The sequence below is a fragment of the Symphalangus syndactylus genome, chromosome 2, assembly GCF_028878055.3.
Source record: "Symphalangus syndactylus isolate Jambi chromosome 2, NHGRI_mSymSyn1-v2.1_pri, whole genome shotgun sequence".
Taxonomy (NCBI): Eukaryota; Metazoa; Chordata; class Mammalia; order Primates; family Hylobatidae; genus Symphalangus; species Symphalangus syndactylus.
This window is the reverse complement of record NC_072424.2, coordinates 134,905,054-134,929,802: the sequence shown is the minus strand read 5'-3', so window position 1 is coordinate 134,929,802 and position 24,749 is coordinate 134,905,054. Positions and strand designations below refer to the sequence as shown.

Genomic DNA, 24,749 nt, shown 5'->3' with positions numbered 1-24,749 from the left:
AATGGGCATCCTTTGTGATGGTATATAACCCACTCACCAGCTTTTACCCTGTGCAAACCAACTGAACCACACACTCTGAGGCCGGTTAAATTTGCTGAGCTACCTCCTCTGTAAAATACTATATAATGTAACACCTGATACCCAGGATCACATGCCCGAAGCGAGCTTTTCTGTTGGGTTTTATGTTCTGTATTGCATCAAAATCCAAACAATGAATATACAAGTTTAGAAATCCCCATTTGAAAAGACAGACATGTGGAAAGTCTTCAGATAGTTAACTACTCATGTCAGGAACTTAAAATTTAAAACCATATCTTTATACCTCAAGAAAGTTTTCATTTAGGTTTTTAGGAAAAGTCCTTTTGACTCAATTGAGAATGAAAGAGTGAGCTCTTTGAGTAATGCAATATTTTACATATAACTTTCCAACATTTACGTAGGTGACATCTCACAAACCATCTCAACACTAAAAACTGTCTTAAAAACTCTAGACTATAGAGTATTCATAGCATTAAAAAGTTAAAAGCAGCAGATAAGTCCAGGTTATTACAAACACTATGAGGACAAACAAATATCTTTGAAAGAAAGGTAACATCGAAATGCTTTAATCAAAATGCACTGAGCATATACCTATATCAAATTACAGATGAATCTTAGAAACGTAACGTTTGGTTAAAAAAAGCAAATTTTAGCCTACACTACAAGTGGGGTGACCATATTATCTGATCTGCCCAAGACCTTCTGGTTTATGCCGCTATCCTACTGTAATTGTTAATATAGCCCTTTGCATGCACAAAAGTGTCTCATATTGGATGATAAATTATAGTCATTCCAAATATAATACATTTCTGTAAAGCTAAAAACTTAATAAAACAATATATACTCTATGAATGTTTGTAATAAAATTCTTAGAAAAAAACCCAAAAACCAAAAGAACAATATTTTAAAAAAGATTCAAAGGATATTTGAAGTGAAGAAGAGGTATAGAGCTTGGGATAAGGAAGAAATATACAGGTAGATACAATGGCATTATGATACTCTAATTCTTAAACCAGATGATGAATTCATGAATGTTTGATAGTTAATGTTTCATAATGAGTGTGCTATATATGTTCTTTTATTTAGAGATATATATGTGTAATATTCTAAACATTCCACAATACACTTTTTTTTTTTTAATATAAAAGAGGTGAAACGTTAAAAAGCACCAAAACTAACACCCATGATTTTGGAAGGATAGAATGAATTATCTGGTTTGGTGATAAAGGAAAGCTGGTTGTATGGTAGACTTGAATGAAGTTTGATAGAAGAAAGCTGGATGAGGATGAAGTAACTGACAAATAAATAACCAAATAAATAAATAACCTCAAGAACATAATAAAGGGAGCAGAAGATAGAGGTGATTCATGACAATTGAAGTCACTGAACACAGAGTTAACCAGAACATGGGCTCCTTGTGTCCAAGAGAAGGCACGAGTTTGTATCAGTAAGAACGCCTCGACCATGCTCCGCCTCGACCAGTGCCTGCATATGATCAGACACTGATAAGTATAGACCATAGAAATGTTTTAGAAAATAAATGCTGTGGCAAGTATTGAATAGAACCACAAAAAAATAAGGCCAATCCTCATCAACAATCTCACTTTAGTGGCACTCATCAACAGAAGATCTGATGTAACAGAATCATTACAAAGCATATGCTAAGAGGATAAATAATACCCTGTTTCTGGCACAAGTTAAGGTAAATATGCAAATTGAAATTAACAAAGTAATTGGTCATTTTATTAAAGGGGTAGTTATAATCACCTGTTGAATATCTTTAGGAACTTGGACTCTCATATGCCTTGGTGAGAATTCAGTTATACTCTTAATATGTGGCCACTAGGTTTTTAAATAGTAAAGTAATGAAATGTGAGTTGCTGTTGACGAACATGAGATCTCTCTTTATCACGAAGTAAAATAATAATTATCAGGAAAGTAAATACCTGGGATACTTGCAGGAGAGATTGGGCCAGATCGAGACTGGTTGCTTCCTACAGGAGAGCCAACAGGAGAGGGAGATGGGCCCCCAGGGATGCTGGAGAGATGAGGGGACGCGTGTGGGGAGAAAGGCGACTGCGCCGGGTTGCTCTGATCCCCTTGGCTGCTCGTGGACCCGGATGCACTGACTGCTGAGCTCAAAGTTGCTTCCGTTCCCGTGGGGAGGTCATCAATGGAGCCAGACAGATCCTAAGAAAGGAAAACATGTATTTATAGAGTGACACGTTTGGACGAATATCTCATCAAAAGACGACTTGAAAATCACAATGACGTCCCCTTCAGAGATGAAGGTTTTCTGGGTAACACCTAAAATTCAAAGCATGGCCACTTTTTATTAGATTTTAATGAGGTCGTTTGTAAGTTGAACCAATAAGATCTTGCCTCTCTCCTAAAAAATGAGTAAAGTTGTACTTCTCTTTGATAAAACCATCCCCATACAGTTTGCCCTTCAGCTGTCAGCACCGAGTCCATTAGACCTGTTCAAAATGCCACACAACACAGACAGCACTCTGCCTGGCGACTTACCATAGTTATGGAATGCCTGGTTCTTAAATGATTACTTCATAAAGTAAAAAACTACAGGCTTTGAGTCCTTTTCTTCAGAATTTGACATCGGTTGACTACGTGAATTTCAAACTAGGATACGCTAATGTAATATTAGTCACAATTTTGACCAAACTTTGTGATGAGAATTTTTTTTTTTTTTTTTTTGTGATGAAGTCTCACTCTTGTCGCCCAGGCTGGAGTGTAATGGCGCGATCTCGGCTCACTGCGACCTCCGCCTCCTGGGTTCAAGCGATTTTCCTGCCTCAGCCTCCCGAGTAGCTGAGATTACAGGCGCCTGCCACCACACCTGGCTAATTTTTGTATTTTTAATACAGACGGGGTTTCACCATGTTGGCCAGGCTGGTCTCGAACTCCTGACTTCAGGCAATCTGCCTGCCGCAGCCACCCAAAGTGCTGGGATTACTGGCGTGAGCCACTGTGCCTGGCCAAGAAATTCTTACAATAAAGTGCCATTAAAAGAAAATAATAATGTGTGTATTTATATATGATATTGTGAAAATAAAGGTCTTTGAAGTTATGTTGGCAGAAATGGGTCCTAATGTTATACCTTACTTTTTAATACCAATTTTACACTGTCAATGCCATCTATATTTTATCACCGTACTCTCTGAGGCAGTGATTAAAATCCCCATTGATACAGTTAGAAAACAGTGGAAGCTCAGAGAGTCCAAATTACTGTTGAAGGTTATGTTACTGAGGACAGACTGCAGGTGCTGAAGACGAAAAGGGGAAGATGAGAGAGGAGGAAGAAGCAGCTGTCTTCTGCTCCCTCAGCAGAAGGGGACGCAGACAAAGCCTTTACTTCAGCCTGCATCACTGGTGTGCCCCCCCATGGCTCCCATTGAGGCTCCCATCAGCAGGTGCTCAGTGCAACCCCACTGCAATGACTGGACTCCCAGATCACTGACCGAGCGAGGTGCCAATGAGTTCTCGAGGCTGAGTTACAGCACAAAAGATACCTGCCCTGATAACTGAAGACTACATACTATAGAATGGAATCAGAAATATCTGGTTATGCTACTGTTTACAAAGCATATTCATTCCTAATAGATCTCCACCCTCTAAATTGTATCAATGTTAAATTTTACCTCACTGCTTGCAACTGAGACTTCTGAGAATAGGGCTTTAGAATCTGGTAGAGGAAGATGCTAAGATTCTAAGAGTAAACCTAGACCAGAAAGTACGAGAAAAAGCAAGGGAAAGCAGAGCTGGTTATAGCTCTTCAGGGTACCCTGAAACGTCACAAAGCAAACTCAGGATTAGGATCCTAGTACCCTGGATAGTTTAGTTTATCTGGCCATCATCTGTTATAGCATATAATTCACTTCTCTTTAAAAACCATATTCTAAAGTATAGCTGACAGAACCTAATCAAAAAGAGAAATGCTATAGAAAAACAAAATGTCTTCTGCTAAGAGGAATAACATGTTTCTAAGTAAAACAGAAAACGTCTTCATTCCACAAAATCATCTATGTCCAATGACTGTGCTTATGGGAAACAACAGAACAGGAACAGAGCAGACTGAAAATAGCAGCCCTAGAAAAAGTTCATCAAATCTCCAAAACAGAAGCCTGGAGTAATGGCACAGCCTGTGGTCCTAGCTACTCAGGAAGCTGAGGCAGGAGGAGTGCTTGAGCCCAGGAGTTCAAGGCTACAGTGAGCTACAAGTGTACCTGTGAGCAGCCATTGCACTCCAGCCTAGGTGACACAGTGAGACTCAATCTCAGAAAAAATCCAAAATAAAATTAAGCAAATTCAATCCGATTGTTAGAATTCAAAGGTATATAAACATTTATGCTAATCCTTATGATCAGCAGAAATGTAAGGCACGTGAGATGCATGGTTTTGTACATATTCAGCTGGTGAAACTTTATATTTAACTTGATTACTGGGCTCAACAACAGAAATCTTGACAGAGACCACGGGGGCTGCAAAGTTGAAAATATTTACCCTCTGGCCCTTAACGGAAAAAGCTTGCTGACCCCTGATTCAAAGAACCACGTGTACTCACACCATCTCTACTGCCTTTGCCTATTCCTTGGGGTGAAAAACAGGAATTAGGACAGGCCTCAGCTGAACTGCACAATAACTTTACCATACATCATGATTGGTACAAGCTTTAACAGGGACAGGAACTTACTCATTACTACATCCCCCTGAAAAATACTGAGTGACAACTCCATATAATCTTACTCTTTTTGAAGGGATCACAAAAACCCAGGATGGGTGATGGCCTCCATATCCCGGCCCTGACAGTACCCACCACACGGCAATGACTAATAAACAAGGGGCAGTCAGGCAACAGCCACCGGGCAGGAAATAGGCTTTTCATGTTTCTCTAAAGAAAAAAAATCTGGTAGATAACTAGATATAAAATCCCATACTATATGTGAAGTTAAACACAGAAAGGACAAATCAGATTTAATTTTTGAAAAATCATCTATTGTAGTTAAATAATTTTATGCAAATCTCTCATCATAAAATCTGAAATTTTACTTTGAAGTTCTTGTAATTCTCTGCACAACCTACAAGTTTCGTCCCCATTCTCCCTTAAAATTCCATATTATGGTTGAAAAAGTGACACGGATGGGTATTAAGAGGGCTTCACTCAGGTTGCAAAGGCATCAAAAACATTTCTGTTATTCAACAAGCTGATCAAGGAAGTATCAAGAGAAAAATATAAAAACAGTGGCTTTCTTCATGTTCACATGTCATCAGAATTTCAGTGCTGACTAGACCTCAGTGTAACAGAAGAGTAATAAAAAGATATAATTACTATATTACTGTTACTCACGCAACTTTTATATGTAAATTATACAGAAATATTCCCGCCCTGCAGATTGTTAGGGTATCTATATGTAGAGCTATCTTAAAACATGCTAATAAAAGAAGTTCAACAGTGGTTTAAGTATTCAGCCTAGTTAACAAAGAAGCTCTGTAACTAATACTCCTCTAGAGGACAATTTAGTCAGCAGGGCACCAACTCTATTCTTCTTTTATAAGTACTATCAGATCTATGATGCCTGTAAAGAACAGAGAGACCTTACTGCATCTCATTCTAACGAAGGCACCTTCAAGCAACAGTGCTTCCATTTATCTTGCTGGAAGGCTGGCAGGTGAGGTAATTGCAGGCAGTCTCTTTTAAGGGGCTAGGAGAGTCCTCCTGCCCCATGGCATTCCTTAAATCAGTCCTATTTTTGTGATGGGGTGATTGGTAAGGCAATGACTTCATGGGCTCTCAAGCATAGTAAAATCACTATCTTGCTATCATCATGTGATTTGGTGAAATCTTGCTATTAAGTTGGGTTTTCAGTATCTGACATCACTCAGAATACTGATTACTTTCTGGCACACCAAAAATAACTCCTACTATCGATGATTAATTTTTTAAAATCCCTGCCTTCAAAAACCAAAATCGTGAAGCTGTTTAACTTTAAAACTTAATTTAAATGACAGTTCCCTGCAATGACTCTCCCTCTGTAACCATCATCCTTCCACGGTCTCTCTGCCCAACTAAAATTTTCATTCTAACCCTAGTGACAAGTACAAGAGATTTCACTGTGCTTAGAATGAAATGCCACCCAAAGCAATAACAATCTTATCAGACTTTGACAAGAGAAACATTCACAAATTAACATGCAGCACAAATATGTTCAGATTCTCTATGATGGGGCAGGCTCAGGGAGGGCAGCGTCAGAAGGAATAAAGATGGGACATCCCACAAAGAAGACGCATGGGAAGGATTTTTAAAAATCTGCAGATAATTGAAATAGACATTAAGTATAAAGACTCTCTCATGCCTACAGATTGTACATGATCCTCCCTAAAAATATTTTACATTACTACATTACGACTCGCTACACATCAAAAGACATATTTGGTTTTGATGGTATTCAATTTAGCGTAAGTTAGCTCACCAAAGGATAAATTCAGTCAATACTGGTGGCTTTACTTTCTCAGAGAACTGGGAATAAGTCAGAAAATTTTACTCCCTTGCTTAATTAAATAAGTGGGTTTTTAAAAAAGTAAATGAAAATACTCTAAGCTACGGTTCTCAATACAATTAGCTGATGGTATTAGATCAGCTGCTCATAGAAAGCTGCCAAGCACTGCACACATTTGGGCATCTCTTGCTCAGAAGTGCCCCAGGAGAGCATGAGGATAAACACTGAATCAGAAATAGAGGAGATATTTCAATCAATGAGACCAGTTCAGGTCTCTTGTTTAAGGATTTTAATAGGATACAGTTAATGATTTCTCACTGTGACTTCCCATGGGTTTAAAGCACAGGTTAAAACGCCAGTTCAGTGGTCTTTAAAAAAATTCTCTTAATTATCTTAAAAAGCAGAAATAGCGTCTCTTCTCCTTTTTAGAATATTAAAATGAAATAGAGCTGTGTACTTTTTCTTTTTCTCTCTTCAACTAAACCCTCACCTTCTTAAGGGTAGTGACTTCTTGTGCCAAGTGCAGTGCTAAAGACAAAATGGATATGACTGTTCATCGGTAAATATCACTAAATTTATAAGCTCTACAGAAAAATACAGCTGCAAACACTATAGAAAGTATACAGCACATGCAAGTATTTCTAAATATTTACCAGAAATGTTCTACTGAAAACTATTGACTTAGCTATTAAAACTTAGCAATGAATTATCAGCCCTCTGTTTCTAATTAACATCATGGATGTCAAGTATCCAGTGTCATTAGGTTCTTGGTTCTTTAGAAACACACTGTAAAATTACTTCACACCTTCCACCCTTATTTTGCAACTATCATTTTTGGTCATGTGATACGAATAAACCTTGAAACTGATACGAGAATTGAATCAGTAATTTGACAGACACATACACACAAAAGGAAAATTCTCACAGTGACTGCTTCATTTCCATGATGTTTAAAGGCTTTTTCTTGCATTAACCTGTGTTGTAATAGAGTTTATGTCCAGATACCTACCAAAGTCCCTGCTGCTTTCATTTGTCTAGACCGCAAATGAGTTAAAAGCTCAGACTTCCTATCTTAGAACACATTAAAAAATAAAGCAAAGGTACCAGAAAAACAGAATCCCTGGAAAAAAATCCTTCCAAGCACTAACTGTTAGGCCTTAAGAGCATCCTCTTTCCAAGTTATACATGTGTCACTTTTTATTGAAACATGTCCAAATACGTATTTGTTTTCTTATTACATGACAGTATGTACAGTACACACCCTTAAGATGTACGAGGTCAGCTGGAAAAAAAAGGTTGATGTTAATTTAAAAATAGCTCTAAACTCCAAAAAACCATATCAAAAGCCAGAGATAACACAAGAAAAACTAATGAGCCAAAATTCACTTTAAGAAAGGTGGCCAAGAACTACTTTTGGGTGACATGACTTTCACCTGATATGTTTGTGTTATTTCTTAGGCAAAGATTCCATTATGGGTAACTCTCATTTTAAGGGGGACATTTGTAGGATAATCAGCTAAATTGACACTTTACAAAAGCAAAATTCAGAGTTAGGCGTACCATTTTAGATACATAGCATTGTAATGGTTACATCTTCTTTGGTATTTAAAAATCAGCATCTAAAATAAAAGCTGTTCTCAAAGGTCCTTGGTTAAAACTCCTGATATGGAATATGTTGCCATCCTAAACTTAGAAGTGGTGAACAATGCAAGTATGAAATACGCATCATAAAAGGGACCTTTTTTCCCCACTGCACAAGCCTCAAGGGGTTCCTAAAATAGTCTGTTTTCAAGCTCTTTTGAAGAGATTCTCCACTCGTCCACTATTAAGTCTCAGGAGTTATGCAGACTAGTAAGAACAACAAATAGACCTCTCAACATAGTATGGGCAGTCTTGAACTCAAAAATAATTTGGTACGAAAATGTATTTATAAGTTTGTTTTGGGTATACAGAATCTGGGATTTACCTTCATCTGAAAGTAACGTTTCCCTTCTTGGTTAGACTCCCAGGACCAGCCTCAGAGATGCTCATGATTATGGCCATGAGAATGCTGATTTTAGCAACAACTGATACCACCACTGATCAAGGGCCGTCTAAGTGCTTGAAGAAAATACTATGCATATTCTCTTACGTGAGAAAATAACAGCGTCTTGTTAGCGGCAGTTCATTGTTCCTACCAGTTAAAATGCTTTTTATCTGATTTTATCATACTTAAGTCCAACGAACTTAAGACTCTTTCTACCCACAAGTCAAGCCCCATGTCAGTGCTAAAACACTAAAAAGGCTCATGTGCATAACTGCTGGCCCTTTATTATTCCAGGAACAATGATGTTTTGAATACAAATTATAGCGTACTGATGAAATTAAAGCTTTATAAAAAAGTGAGATACTGAATAATGTGGGAAAAGGTATTTTTGTACTAGAGTCACCCTTAAGCAAGCCCGATCTAAGTTTTGTAGTTGGTGCTGTGGGATGGGTGAGAGGAGGTGGAGAAAAAGGGAAAAGGCAGTGTTGACGTGTGGATGACATTTTATATTCATATGTGGACTTGTACACTTGAATGTCCTTCTATCATTGAGTCTCAATGAAGAGAGATAAACCACACAAACGACAATGAAGTGCAGAAAATTCTATGATGGAGGGTGAATTAATAAGTGCTAAGAGGATAGACTGATGGGTAAATGTCCAGGGACTGGGGTCCAAATCAGGAGTAAAGGGTACTCTAGGACAAGTGGTGAGAAAGGGAACTTGGCAGGGAGAGAGACAGGAAGCGGAGGGGACAATCCACGAAGGCACAAAGGGCAGGAAGAGCGAGGGGAGTGCATGCTCATTTCGGGATAGGAGGCACTCGGGATGCTCAGGAGAGAGGGTGAGGCTCCAGAGCCTGGCAGCGGCAGGCAGGGCATAGGCCGTGTGCCCATGCCAAGGATCAGGGGCCTACATTTTTAGGAACCAGGGAGCCACAGAGGTCCAGAAAGTGGGTCTTAATATTATTAGAAGAGGAAAAATGTGCAATAGAGTGCCAATGAAGAGACTAAGAACACTTTAAACATAATTAAAATTGCGGGTACTATTTTTTTTTTTTTTTTTTGAGGCAGAGTCTCACTCTGTCGCCCAGGCTGGAGTGCAGTGGTGGGATCTCAGCTCACTGCAAGTTCCGCCTCCCGGGTTCACGCCATTCTCCTGCCTCAGCCTCCCGAGTAGCTGGGACTAAAGGCGCCCACCACCACGCCTGGCTAATTTTTTGTATTTTTAGTAGAGATGGGGTTTCACCGTGTTAGCCAGGATGGTCTTGATCTCCTGACCTCGTGATCTGCCCGCCTCGGCCTCCCAAAGTGCTAAGATTACAGGTGTGAGCCACCGTACCCGGCCAAATTGCAGGTACTATTTAAGAATAAATCTGTACAGTGCTTTTTAAAAAATCTGTATATGTTTGGCATTATATAGAATTAAACAAATAAACAACACAATGACAACAAAATTGCCTAAGTAACTCTAGTCTAGGTTAAATAGCAACATGTTTTCTAGATTGCAATAATTTTAAGGATCGACATAGTCATCTGACTCATTTCAGGTCCATGTAAGAATCAATGAAAAACATGAGTTGAAAGATATATGCCTTAACCTTAAAACAGCCTGACAGTATCTAAAAACTATGACTAACATACAGTTTTAAAGATTATAGTCTCTTAATTCTATATTCTACTCCAAAACCGCGGGTGATGACTCTCAAGGTATTTAGTTAGAAAAGAAAAAAATCACCTATTAACACTGAGGAAGGGAGAGAGATGGGTTTATGGGTTGGTGCTTTCCAAACATCATTGCCAGGTAGGAACCTATAAATATTAATGACCCATGTGCTTTGAAAGTAAATTGACAAACTAACAAGACCTGTAAATATATAAGATTTAGACTTTGCCTACAGATTTCTGTTTTTATAACTGAAAGTTTACAATAAATCTTCAGGACAGAAAAGCCATCAACACCACCACTTCCATCTCTCGTGGTAAAAAAAACCCACAACAACTTTACTGTTTATCTTAGAAGTACAATGCTTAGCACACAGAATCTCTAAAAATAAAACAGTAAAAAGGCATGAGCCTTCTGGAGACATTTATTTCTTCAGTAGTATAGCAATAATATGCTTATCGACATTAAGACTTACAGGAACTGTAAATAAATTAGCAACTTTAAAAAAATTAGGCAGGAATATTGCTTGAGCCCAGGAGTTCAAGGCTGTAGGACACTATTGTACCTGTGAACAGCCTCTGCATTCCAGCCTGGGCAACACAATGAGACTTCATCTCTTGGAGGGAAAAAAAAAAAAAAAAAAACCTAACAGAAAAACACACAACTCGCAAATCGTGTGGAGTCTACAACGAAAAAAAGGGAAGTTTTTACTTGTAGAACATTACTAAACTTGGTTATTTTGATATTCTACCCATTCACATGAACCATAAGAAAAAATGTATTTGTTCTTCATCCTTCACTGAACTTTTTAACTTTCAATTTTGAAATGACTTTAGACTGAGAGTTCCTTTACATCCTTCATCCAGTTGCCCTAACAGCAACATTTCACATAACATGGCACATTTATCAAAATTGCAAAACTAACACTACTACAACACTGTTAACTAGAGACTTCATTCATATTTTACCAGCTTTGCCACTTATGTCCTTTTTCTGTTCCAGGACCCAACCCACCATCCATGTTACAATGACTTGCCGTGTCTCCTTGGCCTCCACCATTCTGTGATGGTTTCCCAGTCTTTCCTCGACACATTTGAAGAGTACTTGTCAGGTGTTTTGTAAAACGTCCTTCATTTGCACGTCTTGGTGTTTTCTCATGATGAGACTGGGCTTACAGATTTTGGGGGAAAATACCACAGAAGTAAAACGTCCTTCATATTGTACCACAGTGGGAAGGACGAGGTCAACATGACGATGTCAACATGACGATGTCAACATGACTCACCCCTGGTAACATTATCCTTGATCACTTGGTTAAGGTGGTGTCTACCAAGTTTCTCCATTGTTAAGTTACTATTTCTCCCTGTCCATACTCTACTCATGAAGGGAGTCACTAAGTCCAGCCCACACTCATGGGAGGGGAATTAAGCTCCACCTCCTAGTAAAAGAATATCAAAAATTTTGTGGATGTATGTAAAAACCAGACAAGAATAAACATATTGAGCGATATATACAAAATTATGCAAGTATCCTAGTAGAAAATTTTTATATTTTCATTAAAATTATTTTTAAGACTTCTGAATGCTTTAGAAAAGTAGATAATTCAGAAACTTTTTACATGATTAGCTTAACTAAATTACAGATGGAAATGTTTTATGAAGACTATTTTTATATTTTAAAATCTAATTCAACAAATGCAGTACTCCCGCAAAAGTCAAACTTAAAACCATTCATTTTTCTTATTTTCTGTTATGATTCATAGACTCATTTAGATAAGAGGTTTCCAAAATGAGTTGTTTTTCATTTTTGTACGGGGGCAGCCGGTCACTTAATACCTCAAGTGCTAGCACTCAAGTGCAATTTTACATAATAATTTTTTCCAAGAGTATATAACCACTTTATAATATGTTGGTTCAAAAACTAATCAGAAGGAGGTGGTCATCAACCTATTCAGGGTCTCAGAAAGAAACTTCCAATACCAATAATAATAACCATGATGATAAAGAAAATAGTATCAATAAGGACTTGAATGAGCACTGGACACCCAGTGTGTTTTACACTCAACCATACTACCTCTCCACAAAAGCCATTCATACACCACGCCATGATGTTACTATACCTCACCTATATAAATAATTACCCTGCTCCCTGGAACACGTTCCCAGGCCCTAGAGTAAGATAAAAAGTTTCCTGTGATGATCACTCCAGTCCACTATAAAGAGTCTCAAAGACAGCATAAAATAAGATATGGGACTCCTAAAGGCACATGAGTAAAATTCACATTTCCTTTGCACTGTAATACCTTTGAACAAGGCAGAGACCAAAAGAACTTGACTCACTAGCCCATCATATTGCCTAATTCCTCTTTATCCAAGTAAATTATATATCCAGACAAGTAAAACTGGACTTAAACTCTGATCAATAATCTGTAAATTGGCTGGGCATGGTGTCTCATGCCTGTAATCCTAGCACTTTGGGAGGCCGAGGTGGGCGTATCATCTGAGCTCGGGAGTTCGAGATCAGCCTGGCCAGCATGGTGAAAGCCCATCTCTACTAAAAATACAAAAATTAGCCCGGTGTGGTGAGACACACCTGTAATCCCAGCTACTCAGGAAGCTGAGGCACAAGAATTGCTTGAACCCAGGAGGCAGAGGTTGCAGTGAACTGAGAGCGTGTACCACTTAGTTCCAGCCTAAGTGACAGAGTGAGACTCTGTCTCAAACAAACAAACAAACAAAAAATAATCTGCAAATCTCTGGAAAGTGCTGTGAAGCCTTCTTGCTACATCTTATTCTGCTCCTCTAATGAAACCTCCTTCTCAAAGGCATGCAATCAATGTTCAAGTTTTCTTTTTGATACTTGTATGGTATCATAACAGTGTTCTTTTTGTTTTGGGGGATGGGGATGTTTACAGTAGAATTCAGGCTCTGGAACCAGACAGCTGCTGGTCCGTTTCACCCACTCGGAGGACTTGGGCAAAGGCCTGAGCCATAGTCAAACCCTACCGGCCTCCACTCCACTTCTGTGTGTAGCATGTGGATAATAAATAATGAACTCACAGTGTTGAGAGAGTTAACTGAGTTGCTGTAGATAAAGCAGTACTAAACATGATCTGTCTGGCACCAAGATCTGTGCTCATTAAATACTTACTGTGATAAAGGTGTTAGAATAATAACATGGCAGCTAACTCCTCCAGCAGGAATTGTGGGGTAAGAGCAGTGTAAAATCAGGTCCTGGTGCAATCACTTCTTCACCTAACCTTAAGCAAGCTACCTAAGTTCACTGAGAATACTTAACTTCACCATCCCCCAAATAGGGAAAATAACATTTATGCCACAGTGAGAATTAAATGCAATTGTGAATCTGAAACATTAAGCATACAATAAGTGCTCAATAAGCAGTCGCTATGTATAAATACATACATCCACATATAAACACAACTCAGACACATACTGTTTTTAAACACTGCTTATAAGGCAAAATACATTTTGAGTAAAGAATGTGCAAATGACTTGTAGAAAAATATCTCACTTAAAAGATGGGGTGCATAGGGTCAGGTGCAGTGGCTCACATCTGTAATCCTAGCACTTTGGGAGGCTGAGACAGGCAGATTACCTGAGGTCAGGAGTTTGAGGCCAGCCTGGCCAACATGGTGAAACCCTGTCTCTACTAAAACTACAAAAATTAGGCGGGTGTTGTGGTGTACACCTGTAATCCCAGCTATTCAGGAGGCTGGGGCAGGAGAATTCCCTGAACCCAGGAGGTGGAGGTTGCAGTGAGCCGAGATCGTGCCACTGCACTCCAGCCACAGCAACACAGTGAGACTGTGTCTCCTAAATAAGAAAAAAGAAAAAAAAGATGGGGTGAGTAAATAATGGTGGCATAAATGTATCCCATTCTTTATCAAATATTTATCAGATAATGACGTATTAGGCAAAGAGTTATACTGACAATCAATATTATACTAAGCAAATGGCCTTTGGCACTTCTTTAAAGCATATAAACACTACACACCAAAGACAGCACTGACTAGAGAAGGGAACCAGCCCAGGTTGTAAAGCCTTGGTTCAAGTCTTTGCTGTAGTATTTCCCAGTGGTGTGACATTGGGCAAGTGATGTAACATCTCTAAGCCTCAGTTTCTTCACCTATAAAATGGATCTCTGTCTGAAACAGGCTGAGAGAACTGAATGAGTTAATAAAGAATCCACTTAATATATGTTAGTGATTATTTTGACTTTTGTTTTATAATATCACATAGTATTAAGATAATTTAAAACAGGAAATAAGAAAACCGGACATTGTAACGGCAATAAGTTAGAAACCTTCTAAATCTGTTTGGTAGCAAGCAATTTAAAAGTATATAGAAATTATTAAAAATGTATGTTATATTAATATAAACAGTATAATTTTATTGAAAAGATTGAATGAAAATCAAGTAACAACAGAAAATAAACATCATAAAGCTTAAATGAGCATGCAGGCTTATTTATACATACAAAATACACTTGTATATACATGCCCTTTTAAATGCCTAACAGGTATAGACTGGTGCTGAATAAAATATTAACAGTAGTTATTTGGGGTGATCAGATTTGGGAGGATTTTCACTTCCTTCTTTGTACTTGAGAATTTACCAACTGTATAAATGCTGAAGCTTTTTTTGTAAAGGAAATAAAACAAAAGGGGACCCTGGAGATTTTAACACATAGCCCCAGCACAACTTAATGAAGAGAAGATGAACTTATGCCCACTCGAAGGTGAACAACAAATCCTATTTAAAAGATGGGAAACAGATGAATAGCAGTAGCATGAAATCACATTAGTATTTTCAGAATAGATGTTAAAACTTAATGAAGACATATACAATAAGGAAATGATAAGATCAAGTTGGACAAAGAAAAAATTCTGCTCATATGCATACTTTGCACATTTGATCAAGCTAATATTTTTACTAACATTTTCTTTATGGTCCCCATTTAGCAAGTCTGTAAATATCTGAATAAGATAGCCAAGGAAAACTTCTGAAAAATCAGATTTTGGGTGAGTGGAAAAAAGCAAAAGTCTAAAGTCGGATTTTAATAGCATGGCCTTTTGATACAACAGCCCCAGTCTAACAACCCAACTTTCCCCAAAAGACGAACAAATAAATTCAGACATAGGAACTTCTAGTTAAATGGGTCACAGAAGCTGGCATCTTGAACCTGAAGATTCTCAGAAGAAACAGAAGTCACATGCCTGTCAATACTTTACACAGACTTTGCAATAAATTGTTATTCTGTCACTGCTGGCAACTTTGTGGAATAGGACCAATTATCAGGAAACAATGAATACCACTGCTTCAGGTATAGGTAGCGCCTGTGCCCAGAATAACTCCTCGACAATCTTGTCAATGGTCTCCTTCTAAGAGTTACATGCTTAGTGTTTGCTTGTTTTGTTGTTGTATTTTTTTTCCTTTCAAAGAAAATTGTAATTTTTAAGACAATTCTTTGTGAACTGATGCTTTTAAAGTTCCTGTTTCATTTGGAAATTGTAGAAGTCTTAAAGTAATGAAATGGAGAGGAAAGAGTATGCTAAAACTATAACCTGCAGTCCATTTGTCCTACTGAGCTCACTTTTTGCTCTTAGGATGTGTCACCACGTGAGATTGTTTAGGAGCACCACGGCAGTCCATCAGTCTGCAGAGTGTGATGGGGCCTTCCAAGGAGTGCCCTTGTGTGGAGTACACCTGCCTCTTCTTGCCTTCTGTATCCTGTCCTCTTCTGAATTTTTCTCAACACTGCTAAGTAGATAAGACATTGTACTAAGGATAAAATGAATTTTGGCACTGAGAATAAAAGCAGCATCTTTAAAAATAAATATCTGAAGACTGGTAAATGTTACTTAGAAATTAAATAAAAGAAGAGTGAAGGAAAAAAATGTAAAGCTATGAGGAGCACAGCAATCTGCTCCGAGCTGCACGAGTGCCAGTTTGTGGGCCCCAGGGCTCGGCAGGATTTCTCTGTGCAGTGCCAAACTCCAACAATATTGTTATGGTTAGAAAGGAATTTCTCACAAGAGCTAACAAAGGCAGAAGGTCATAAATAAACCCAGCAGGATTGCCTTGTCAGTTCTCATTATTAGCGCTGCAGGCATTTGCTTTTCTATGGGCTGCTTACAGGTTCATTTAAGTGTTAAGAGTTCCTCCTCAAAAATTCACATGCCCGTAAATAAAACTGTTCCTAATCTAGCAATGTAAAATACTTGAGAAGTAAGAAAATAAGTAAGTAAATCAATACATAAAGGTCAGCAGACCTGCAAAGGGCAAGAGATACTGCCGCACACTCCAGAACTTCATACCTGAACTCCTGGCCTGATTGACTACCCTTAGCACTGACCACAAGAATTGTCTGAAGAATTATATCTGGGCAGGAAACGATGCTGAGCTCCTAAACTGATGCTGACATATGTTATAAACTGAGCAAAGCACAGCTGTGTGATCATTACTATAATTATGAAGTGACATTTAGTGTTAACTTTATTTTATTGAAGATTTTTAACTAGTAACAAAAAAGGAGGTGTCAGTATACTAGCAATAGGAAGAGATGTTGATATTTAGCAATTTAGAATATCAAAACTTACAATAATTCCAATATAGATTTTTATTCAAAGGAGAAAAGATCTGAAGACTTGATTTCATGTACTACTAACCAAAAAATATATTTATTAGCAATAAGAGAAATATATTTTATCTTTTTTTAAAAAAAAGAAAAAATGAACAATTTAAGGTAACACAGCTTATTATTCTTTAAAAAAATAAGAGAAACACACTGGAAAACAAAATAGAAAAAAATGATCAGTAGTGCCACTATTCAGAGCTAACTAAATTGTAACATTTTGCCATATTTCCTTCTAGTCTTTTTTCTTAAGTATAGACAACAACATATCTTTAAGCATAATATGTATGCAAAAACAGGTATGATATCAACTGACCTACTTGCTATCCTCTATCAGGAAAAATGAATTACATCATGCCTTTTAAGAGAACAACTACAATTTCCAAGAAGAAATGTTATTCCTATAGGCTAGGACGCTGGAATGCCACTTCATGTAGTTACCTAGTCAGTCCTAGAAGCTGAACTGTTAAGTACTGTTATGTTACAAAGAAAGGTATGTTTGCGGGATTCCTTTCCACTAGCTTGCAACCTCTCATTACCTACCACTCATGATCATTAGTGTCAAGCTGATACTGATTCTTCATAGGAAAAAGGCTCCAGGTTTGCTTTAGGCACTGGCAATTAGTCTATGCTCTGAGTATTCAAACAGGATTGCCCTTGAATAGCATAACATTACTGGTACAAGGAACATGAATAAATGCTGAAGCAAAGGGAATTTAAATGTTCAAGAGTGGCAAAAAACTGAGAGAGGCCTCACTTTACATTGGTGAGGAAAAGTCGGTTTTGCCAGAGAACATTTCTGAAGCAGCTAAGTAACTGCATTAACTGTAGCCTACCTACAAGAAATTAGTAGTGTTAAATTTGCAATAGGTTGCAAACATCATATTAAATTTTATTAGATTAATGGCTTTATAACCAGGTAGCCCACAGTTGACAATGAGAGGCCATAAACAGTCCTCTGAATATTCTGACAACAGCAATAAATAGTAAAAGCAAGGTTCCCATACCTGACACACGCAGGACATGAATAATATATAAAAAATAAATGGAGCTATATTTAGACTTGTGACAGCTAACCTATGCTCTTCTTAGCCAAACTAGACATCATCAATTCTTAGAGCAGTTTAGCAGATGTTAAGGGGCCTCACATTTGAGTACAGAAAAATAATAATAAAAAAATAACCACAGTATTTCAGATAAAAACGTGATACAAGTTAAACATTAAAATGTGGGGGGAGGCTACATTTCACTCAGAAGAGAAACACTTATGACTGCCTGGTTGTTAAGAACTGCACAGAATTTTCAGAACTGAAACAAGACCACAGTAGACATTCACTCCTATTCTGTGTTTTCGAAATGTGAAACAGAGGTCCGGAGAAGCTAAGTGATTCATATCAAAACTATGCACAGGTTCTACAAACACAGACTACATTAGGATGCAGCTTCTAGATATATTCATTAACAACATCAGCGCAGATATTGATAGCTGCATCCAAGAGGGCAGAGGATGTGTTTGTGTGCACCTGTGCACGCATGTGTGTGAGAGGGTGTATGTCTCTAGTTAAATGCATTCTCTAACAGGTATTTCACACTATGTAAGCACGAGATCTCAAAATCTTTTCATTTAGTAAAAATATAACTTTGTAAGTGATAAAAGGAAGAGTAAAATGCAAAACTATGCAGCAGAAATGTCACAGTATGCATAAGAGCAAGATATACTTTGATAGATCCTTTGGTGACTTCAAATAGATCTCGTTTTCTAATTTCTACCCTTCGGTGGGTCTCACAGAATGTTTTCTCCAGTTCTCCAATTGCTTGGACTTGCAAACATATTAATATTTAGTGTATCTTCTTGTGGGTGATCCCCAACAGCCTGTATTGTGCACAGGTCCATAAACCAAGAGACCATCATCAGATTCAGCTGAAGACAGCTACCTCCCACCAACACAGGCAGAAGAGAATGTCTTCATAATGTGCCTACCTGACCTATGCAGGAGGCCCACCTCTAATACAACATAAAAATTCATAATTAAGTTCAGAGGGAATTTAAAGAGCAATAAGTAAAATGTATTTTATCATGAGTGCTAATAATTTTGCTAGAATTGATAAGGCAACGGATTTTTGTTCTGTCTGCTGATTCCCCATGGGATTCACACGAGTGAAAGATAAGAGAACCAAATTGTGAAGACAGAATGTTTTGTGAAATCACAGTCCATGAAGCAAACTATCTGTGATCTGGCACAGTTCTCAACTTACGATGGATCCCTGGTGCCATTTGATGGGATAAATAGTTTATTTTATAAAGTTCTGAGTTCTGAAGTATCTATGATTGTTTTAGGTCTTAAACATATGGGGTATGGCACAAGCTGAATTTAAATTCCTGAGAACTGTTGACTGTGGAATTAACTCCACCCATGGAGAAGCTGACCACGTACACCCCGCAATTACAAATGGCAGGAAACAGGAAGAAAAGGCGGACAAAAGGTACCAGACAAAAATGGCGAAAGAGAGCAAAAGACAGAAAAACACAGGCACTGCACATTACACAGAACAAATGCATATTATAATACTTTCTGTATGAATAAACAAATAGGTCAATGACCACACACGGGGAAAAAAGCAAGGAAAGCAGACAAAGTGTTGGGCAGATCCAGCAAATAATAAATATAATTGAAAATCTTAACCTATCACTGTGAAGCTAAATGATATAGGAAACTCTACATGCACATTTGAGCAGGAGGAACATTTGTGAGAAGTAAAAAAAAAGGTGGCCCTATGGGCAAGATGCAGCCCCATAAAACCACGGTTCTTCTGTGGAAGGAAACTGTACCCCATTCTCAGGAATGAGGGGAGCAGGGAGACTCTGTCTTAGCAGAGTGCACCAGGCCAGTTTCAAACCCCATTTGTTCTCAAGAAATTAACCCTGGATGCGCTGTCACAGTGACCCTGCTTGGCACCAGTAGATGGCCTGTACTTCCCAGACAAATGAGCAAAGCTTAGTGGTTAGGAGCATGGGCTTTGTGACATGAATTTGGTTCACTCCTTACTTCTACTGCTTACTAGCCATTCGGCCTTAAACACTTGACTTAGCTCTGAGACCTCAATTTCTTCATTGATAAACTAGTAAAAATACTGCTAAAATCTTTGTTTATAATGATACAGAAGAAAGCCTTGGAATCTGCTTGGCAAACAGTGAGAATAAATGATAGCACTTTTTGTTTTTTTATCCTGACAGCCCACTCAATAAGTAGAGACAACTGCATTTCATACACAGGAAACAGATTCAGAGGGTGAGGTGGTTGGGCCATGATTTCAGTCCAGCTCTCTGTCTTCAAAGCCCATTTTCAGTGTTCTAAAGTCCACTCTTCTAATACATGTTTTTCTCCTTTCTACTCCCACACCAAAGGAAAAAAAAAAGCCAGAGAAAGAAATTTAAAAAAATTGTACTCTATCAGTGTTTTCCAGGAGGTTCACGGTTTTTCTGAAATTAAAATCATTTAATAATTCAAGTGCATCTCCTTCCTCTCCTAGCAAAACAAGTATTATTTTGCTTTGATGGAAAATGAAATCTCTCCCACTGCAATAATTACCTCCCAGATCTTCCACTGGAACAGAAAATGGCAAAACACCACTCCCAGTATCCTAACGAAGGGACTAAATGATTCTATTCTTTGGAACAAAAGACCACCATGAACTCAGACATAAGCTATCCGTTAAAGGCTATAATATCATCATACAAGCAAGACAGTGTTTTGGCCCAAAAATGTCATTAAAATTAAAACTTCTTCATTGAGATATTTATATATTTAATGCAAGATACTTTAAAACTAATTGTGCATTATATTTTATATTTGTCAGGAGACCATTTAAAATTCTGAGATTATATGCAGTCCTCAGAAAACAGTAATTACAGAAGGAAGAGTAGTAAAACCAAAATGGAAAAGAATTGAACCACACCTTTTCTTCCTTTCTGTAATTTTTAAAGGGTAACTCTTGAGTAACTGATTTTGAAAGCAATGAATATTTTCTTCCATGACATCGATCTTGTCTAAAATTTCTTTTAGATACTATATGAAACAGTAAAAACTGATATCGACAGAAACTCCTTGAATAAGTTTTGTGTTTTCTTCACACAAACTCTTTCACATTTTCAAGTGAAGAAATAAGATTGTTTTCTGTAGGGAGACTAAAAAAAAGGCTTACCATTAGTGACCATCGGCGATTGGAAATTTAACTGACTTTTATTCACATAGTGTGGTAGGGGTTGGGGACAGATGGATAATGATTCAAAAGAGGCATAAGAGGGCTTCTGGGGTCCTGGTGGTGTTTCTGTACCGAGTACTGATTACACAAGTGTGTTCATTTTGAGAAAATATATCAAGCTGTACATTTAAATTTGTGCATGTCCCTGTATTTATGTTCCATTTCCACAATACTTACATTAAAAAATGGACTTCTACATAATGACAGCATAGTCATTTGTCATGGCATTAGAGAAAATAAACCAGCCATCACCCAAATCCTTATGGTCTTATTTCATCCTGATAGGTCAGCACTAATGTGAGCTAAACTCTTCTTTGGTATTCTCCCTGAAAATATGACCTGCTCTCAGAAAAGCAAGAAGTCCAATTGAAATGGAAGTTCCTATGGGTAGGTAATGGTTTGACCCCTGATCCCACTACCACAATTGTTCCAATTCTCTAATGATTTCCCTGCAGGGTTCATTTACCAGTTGGTCAAAGACCAACATGCCCATGAAGTCAAGGGTCAACCCAAGCAGTGCTTGATGTATTTGAAAGTAACTGTACCATAAAGGCACCTTTCATCAATTAGAGATGGTTTTTGAATTTAAAATAAAAGTAGAAACCACAATATCATCATCATTTATATTAACGAATTCACAGGCATACACATATGGAATGATATATCCTGATTATGGTACAGAACCAGTAAATACCCAGAGCCAAAGTAGTTTCAGCTTTAAAAAACAGAGGCAATTTTACCTTACTATCTTCAGTAGTATCACATTTGAAAGCATTTTTCATTTGTCTCTCAGATTTTCCTTCAAGTTTTCATTACTTTGAACTTCTTTTAACTTATATTCCTCATGACTTCGACCAGCATGGTTATGTATGGGTTAGATAGGGGCGTGGAGAGGTGAATTTCCCCAAATATGATAAAATGACGCTTTAATACTCTTTTAATTTAAACACTACTTCCTTACTTTCATATCTATAAATATAACTATTTGCAAATAATAATTTTTGTTAAACAAACTACTCCAGTAGAGAATGGGTTGAGCCATTTGGACTTGAAAATGGAGTGTCTTTTAGAATTATAGTCAGTTCCTAATAAAACAACAAAAGACAGTAACTTCCTCTACTGCTTATTTGTCCTGAAGAGGAAGGAAAGGGAGTAGCCATCAAAAAGAGAGGGAGAGAAAGTGAGAGCCCAGGCTGAAGGGCAGGGGGCAGGCCACGGTTGTGGCTGGGGTGCACGCAGTATCAGGCAGAAGCCAGAGCCTGGGGTTAGAAGCTGGATCTACCAGGGCCGAAGCTCTAAGGTGTAATCCACTCAGCAGGTCAGGAGAGGGTGTGGGGACAGTGGGGCATGACACTCGTCAGGCGCAGCAGCTAGAGGTGCATTTGGAAGTGTTCTCGGAGAATCCAGAAAGCCAGCGTTGTGCATTTTCCACTTGACAGACTTTGGATTGGGTTACAAGTGCTCATAAATAAGAAACATTGGAAGAGTAAAAATTAAAACAAATCAAGTCTTCATTGTTCACTGGGAATAACAATACATTCAAACCATGGAAGAAATGCTAAGAAGAATGTTTCCATATCATCATAAAAACTGGGCATAGCTTCTAAGTGTTTTATTTTGCTCTTTAATATTACAAACAGACATAGCTAAACATGCGTTCTGGAGAAAGGAGCTTTAGATTCTCATGAAAAACAAGTATTCCTGTTCAGCAGATATATGCAAAGTTACCTTAAAGAGCAAGGCCAACTCCTAAATAGGCAATACCTATCATCAGACCAGATATACTCAGACAGCTCAGGAAAAACTGTATCAGTCAAATGAGGGGCTGATCAACCAGGGAAAAATCTTAGAGGTGCTGCAAGACAAAGATGACAACGGGGGAGGGAATCCAGGCCAATGAATATCAGAGATGACTGCACAACCAGAATGGGATTCCTACTGTGGAGATGCAGGCTTCCGGCTAGCCTAGTCGGATGCCGCAAACCTTCTGATTATTTAACCACCCCATGTTCTGATGCCCCCCTCACAGACTGGCCTCTCCCTGCAGAGGTCGGCCTGCAGGTAGAGCACTGTGGTGCCAACCAGGGTGGTCCGTGAGTCTTCATCTGAGATGGGTCATCTAGCTCTCAGTATTCTCCCGGTAACATTGGTTTCTGAGTCTTGTAAAATAGAGAACCAGACCTTGGTCTTAAAGACATTTGCTAAAGGAATGTCACCCTGTGATAAGTCATTAAAAACTAAAACCCTCCCCGATAACACACTAGCCATTTGCACGTTGTACAAGGACTAGATTGTCAGGTTTACCCACTGGCAGTCATTCCATACATAACAATAAAATTGAGAAGTCTGACTCATTAGAAGTACATTTCGTATGAGTTTTATATTTTACACACATTTTATGTTGGTAACTCACATATGCCTGAGAAGTTAACATACTATTCTTCCACACTCAATTCTTATGGTATAATAGAATTAAACTCACATTCTATAGGTAAGTCAAGTAATAGCACAACTATTTAAAAAAATATCTAACAGAGGAAGAAAGGGCCCCTATGATAAGCATCTTGGTGTGGAAAACGCACTGGTTTTTTATTAGCTGCATGCCTCGCAGTATCAGCTACCTAACCTGTGAGGCTGTTTCCCCCTTTGTCAAAGGGGCATGATAGCACCTGCCTCTTAGGGTGGTGTGTTAAAAGAAATGCAAAGCACCTGGTATTTGCTTGCTGCTCAGTAAATGTTAGCCCCCCAGCCCCGACCCCTTCTTCCCTTACTCAACATTTCACACTGGCATGAAAAAATGGCTGGTGGCTCATTCACCTGTCCTGGAAACTGTCCTCTCTCCCTTGGAACTTGATGGTAATCTAAGATTCAAAAATGTTTAAAAGAAAAAAAAAAGGGAAAAGCCACCACATTAAAGATTCTCTACATTCTTCAAATCCAAGATGAGGATGGTCAGTAGGACCCATCCATTCTCATTCTGAAATGTAACTTATTTCTTTAAAATATATTTTAGGCTGGGCACGGTGGCTCATGGCTGTAATCCCAGCACTTTGGGAGGCTGAGGCGGGTGGATCACCTGAGGTCAGGAGTCCGAGACCAGCCTGGCTAACATGGTGAAATCCCATTTCTACTAAAAATACAAAAAATTAGCCGGGCATGCTGGTGCGTGCCTGTAATCCCAGCTGCTCAGGAGGCTGAGGCAGGAGAATAGCTTGAACCCAGGAGGCAGGGGTTGCAGTGAGCCGAGATCGCGTCATTGCATTCCAGCTTGGGCAACAAGAACAAAACTCCGTCTCAAAAAAAAAAAAAAAAAAAAAAAAAAATATATATATATATATACACATATATATATACACATACACACACACACAAACATATACACACATATATGTGTGTGTGTATATATATATATTTTTAAACATACCAGATTAATAGACGCTTTGTATAAAACAACCAACATCACAGGAGGAAGGCAAGTAGCGAGTGCTCATCGGACCACCATCATCAGTTTCTTATGGTACCCTGTCCTCATACCTTCTATGAATATACAAGGGAAAACTTAAAAATCAGACTCACGTCTACAGCAATTAA

The 24,749-nt window shown here is 38.2% G+C and overlaps 1 protein-coding gene across 8 annotated transcripts in view; it reads right to left on the bottom strand.

The window, feature by feature from the left end:
* Positions 1–24,749, bottom strand: part of ARID1B (AT-rich interaction domain 1B) — a 441,225-nt gene that overhangs the window by 126,143 nt on the left and 290,333 nt on the right. For all 8 annotated transcript variants that reach the window (XM_055267956.2, XM_055267947.2, XM_055267966.2 and 5 more), the window contains one exon: positions 1,986–2,229. In XM_055267956.2, coding sequence (XP_055123931.2) covers positions 1,986–2,229 — 244 coding nt within the window. The remainder of the gene's footprint in view (positions 1–1,985; positions 2,230–24,749) is intronic.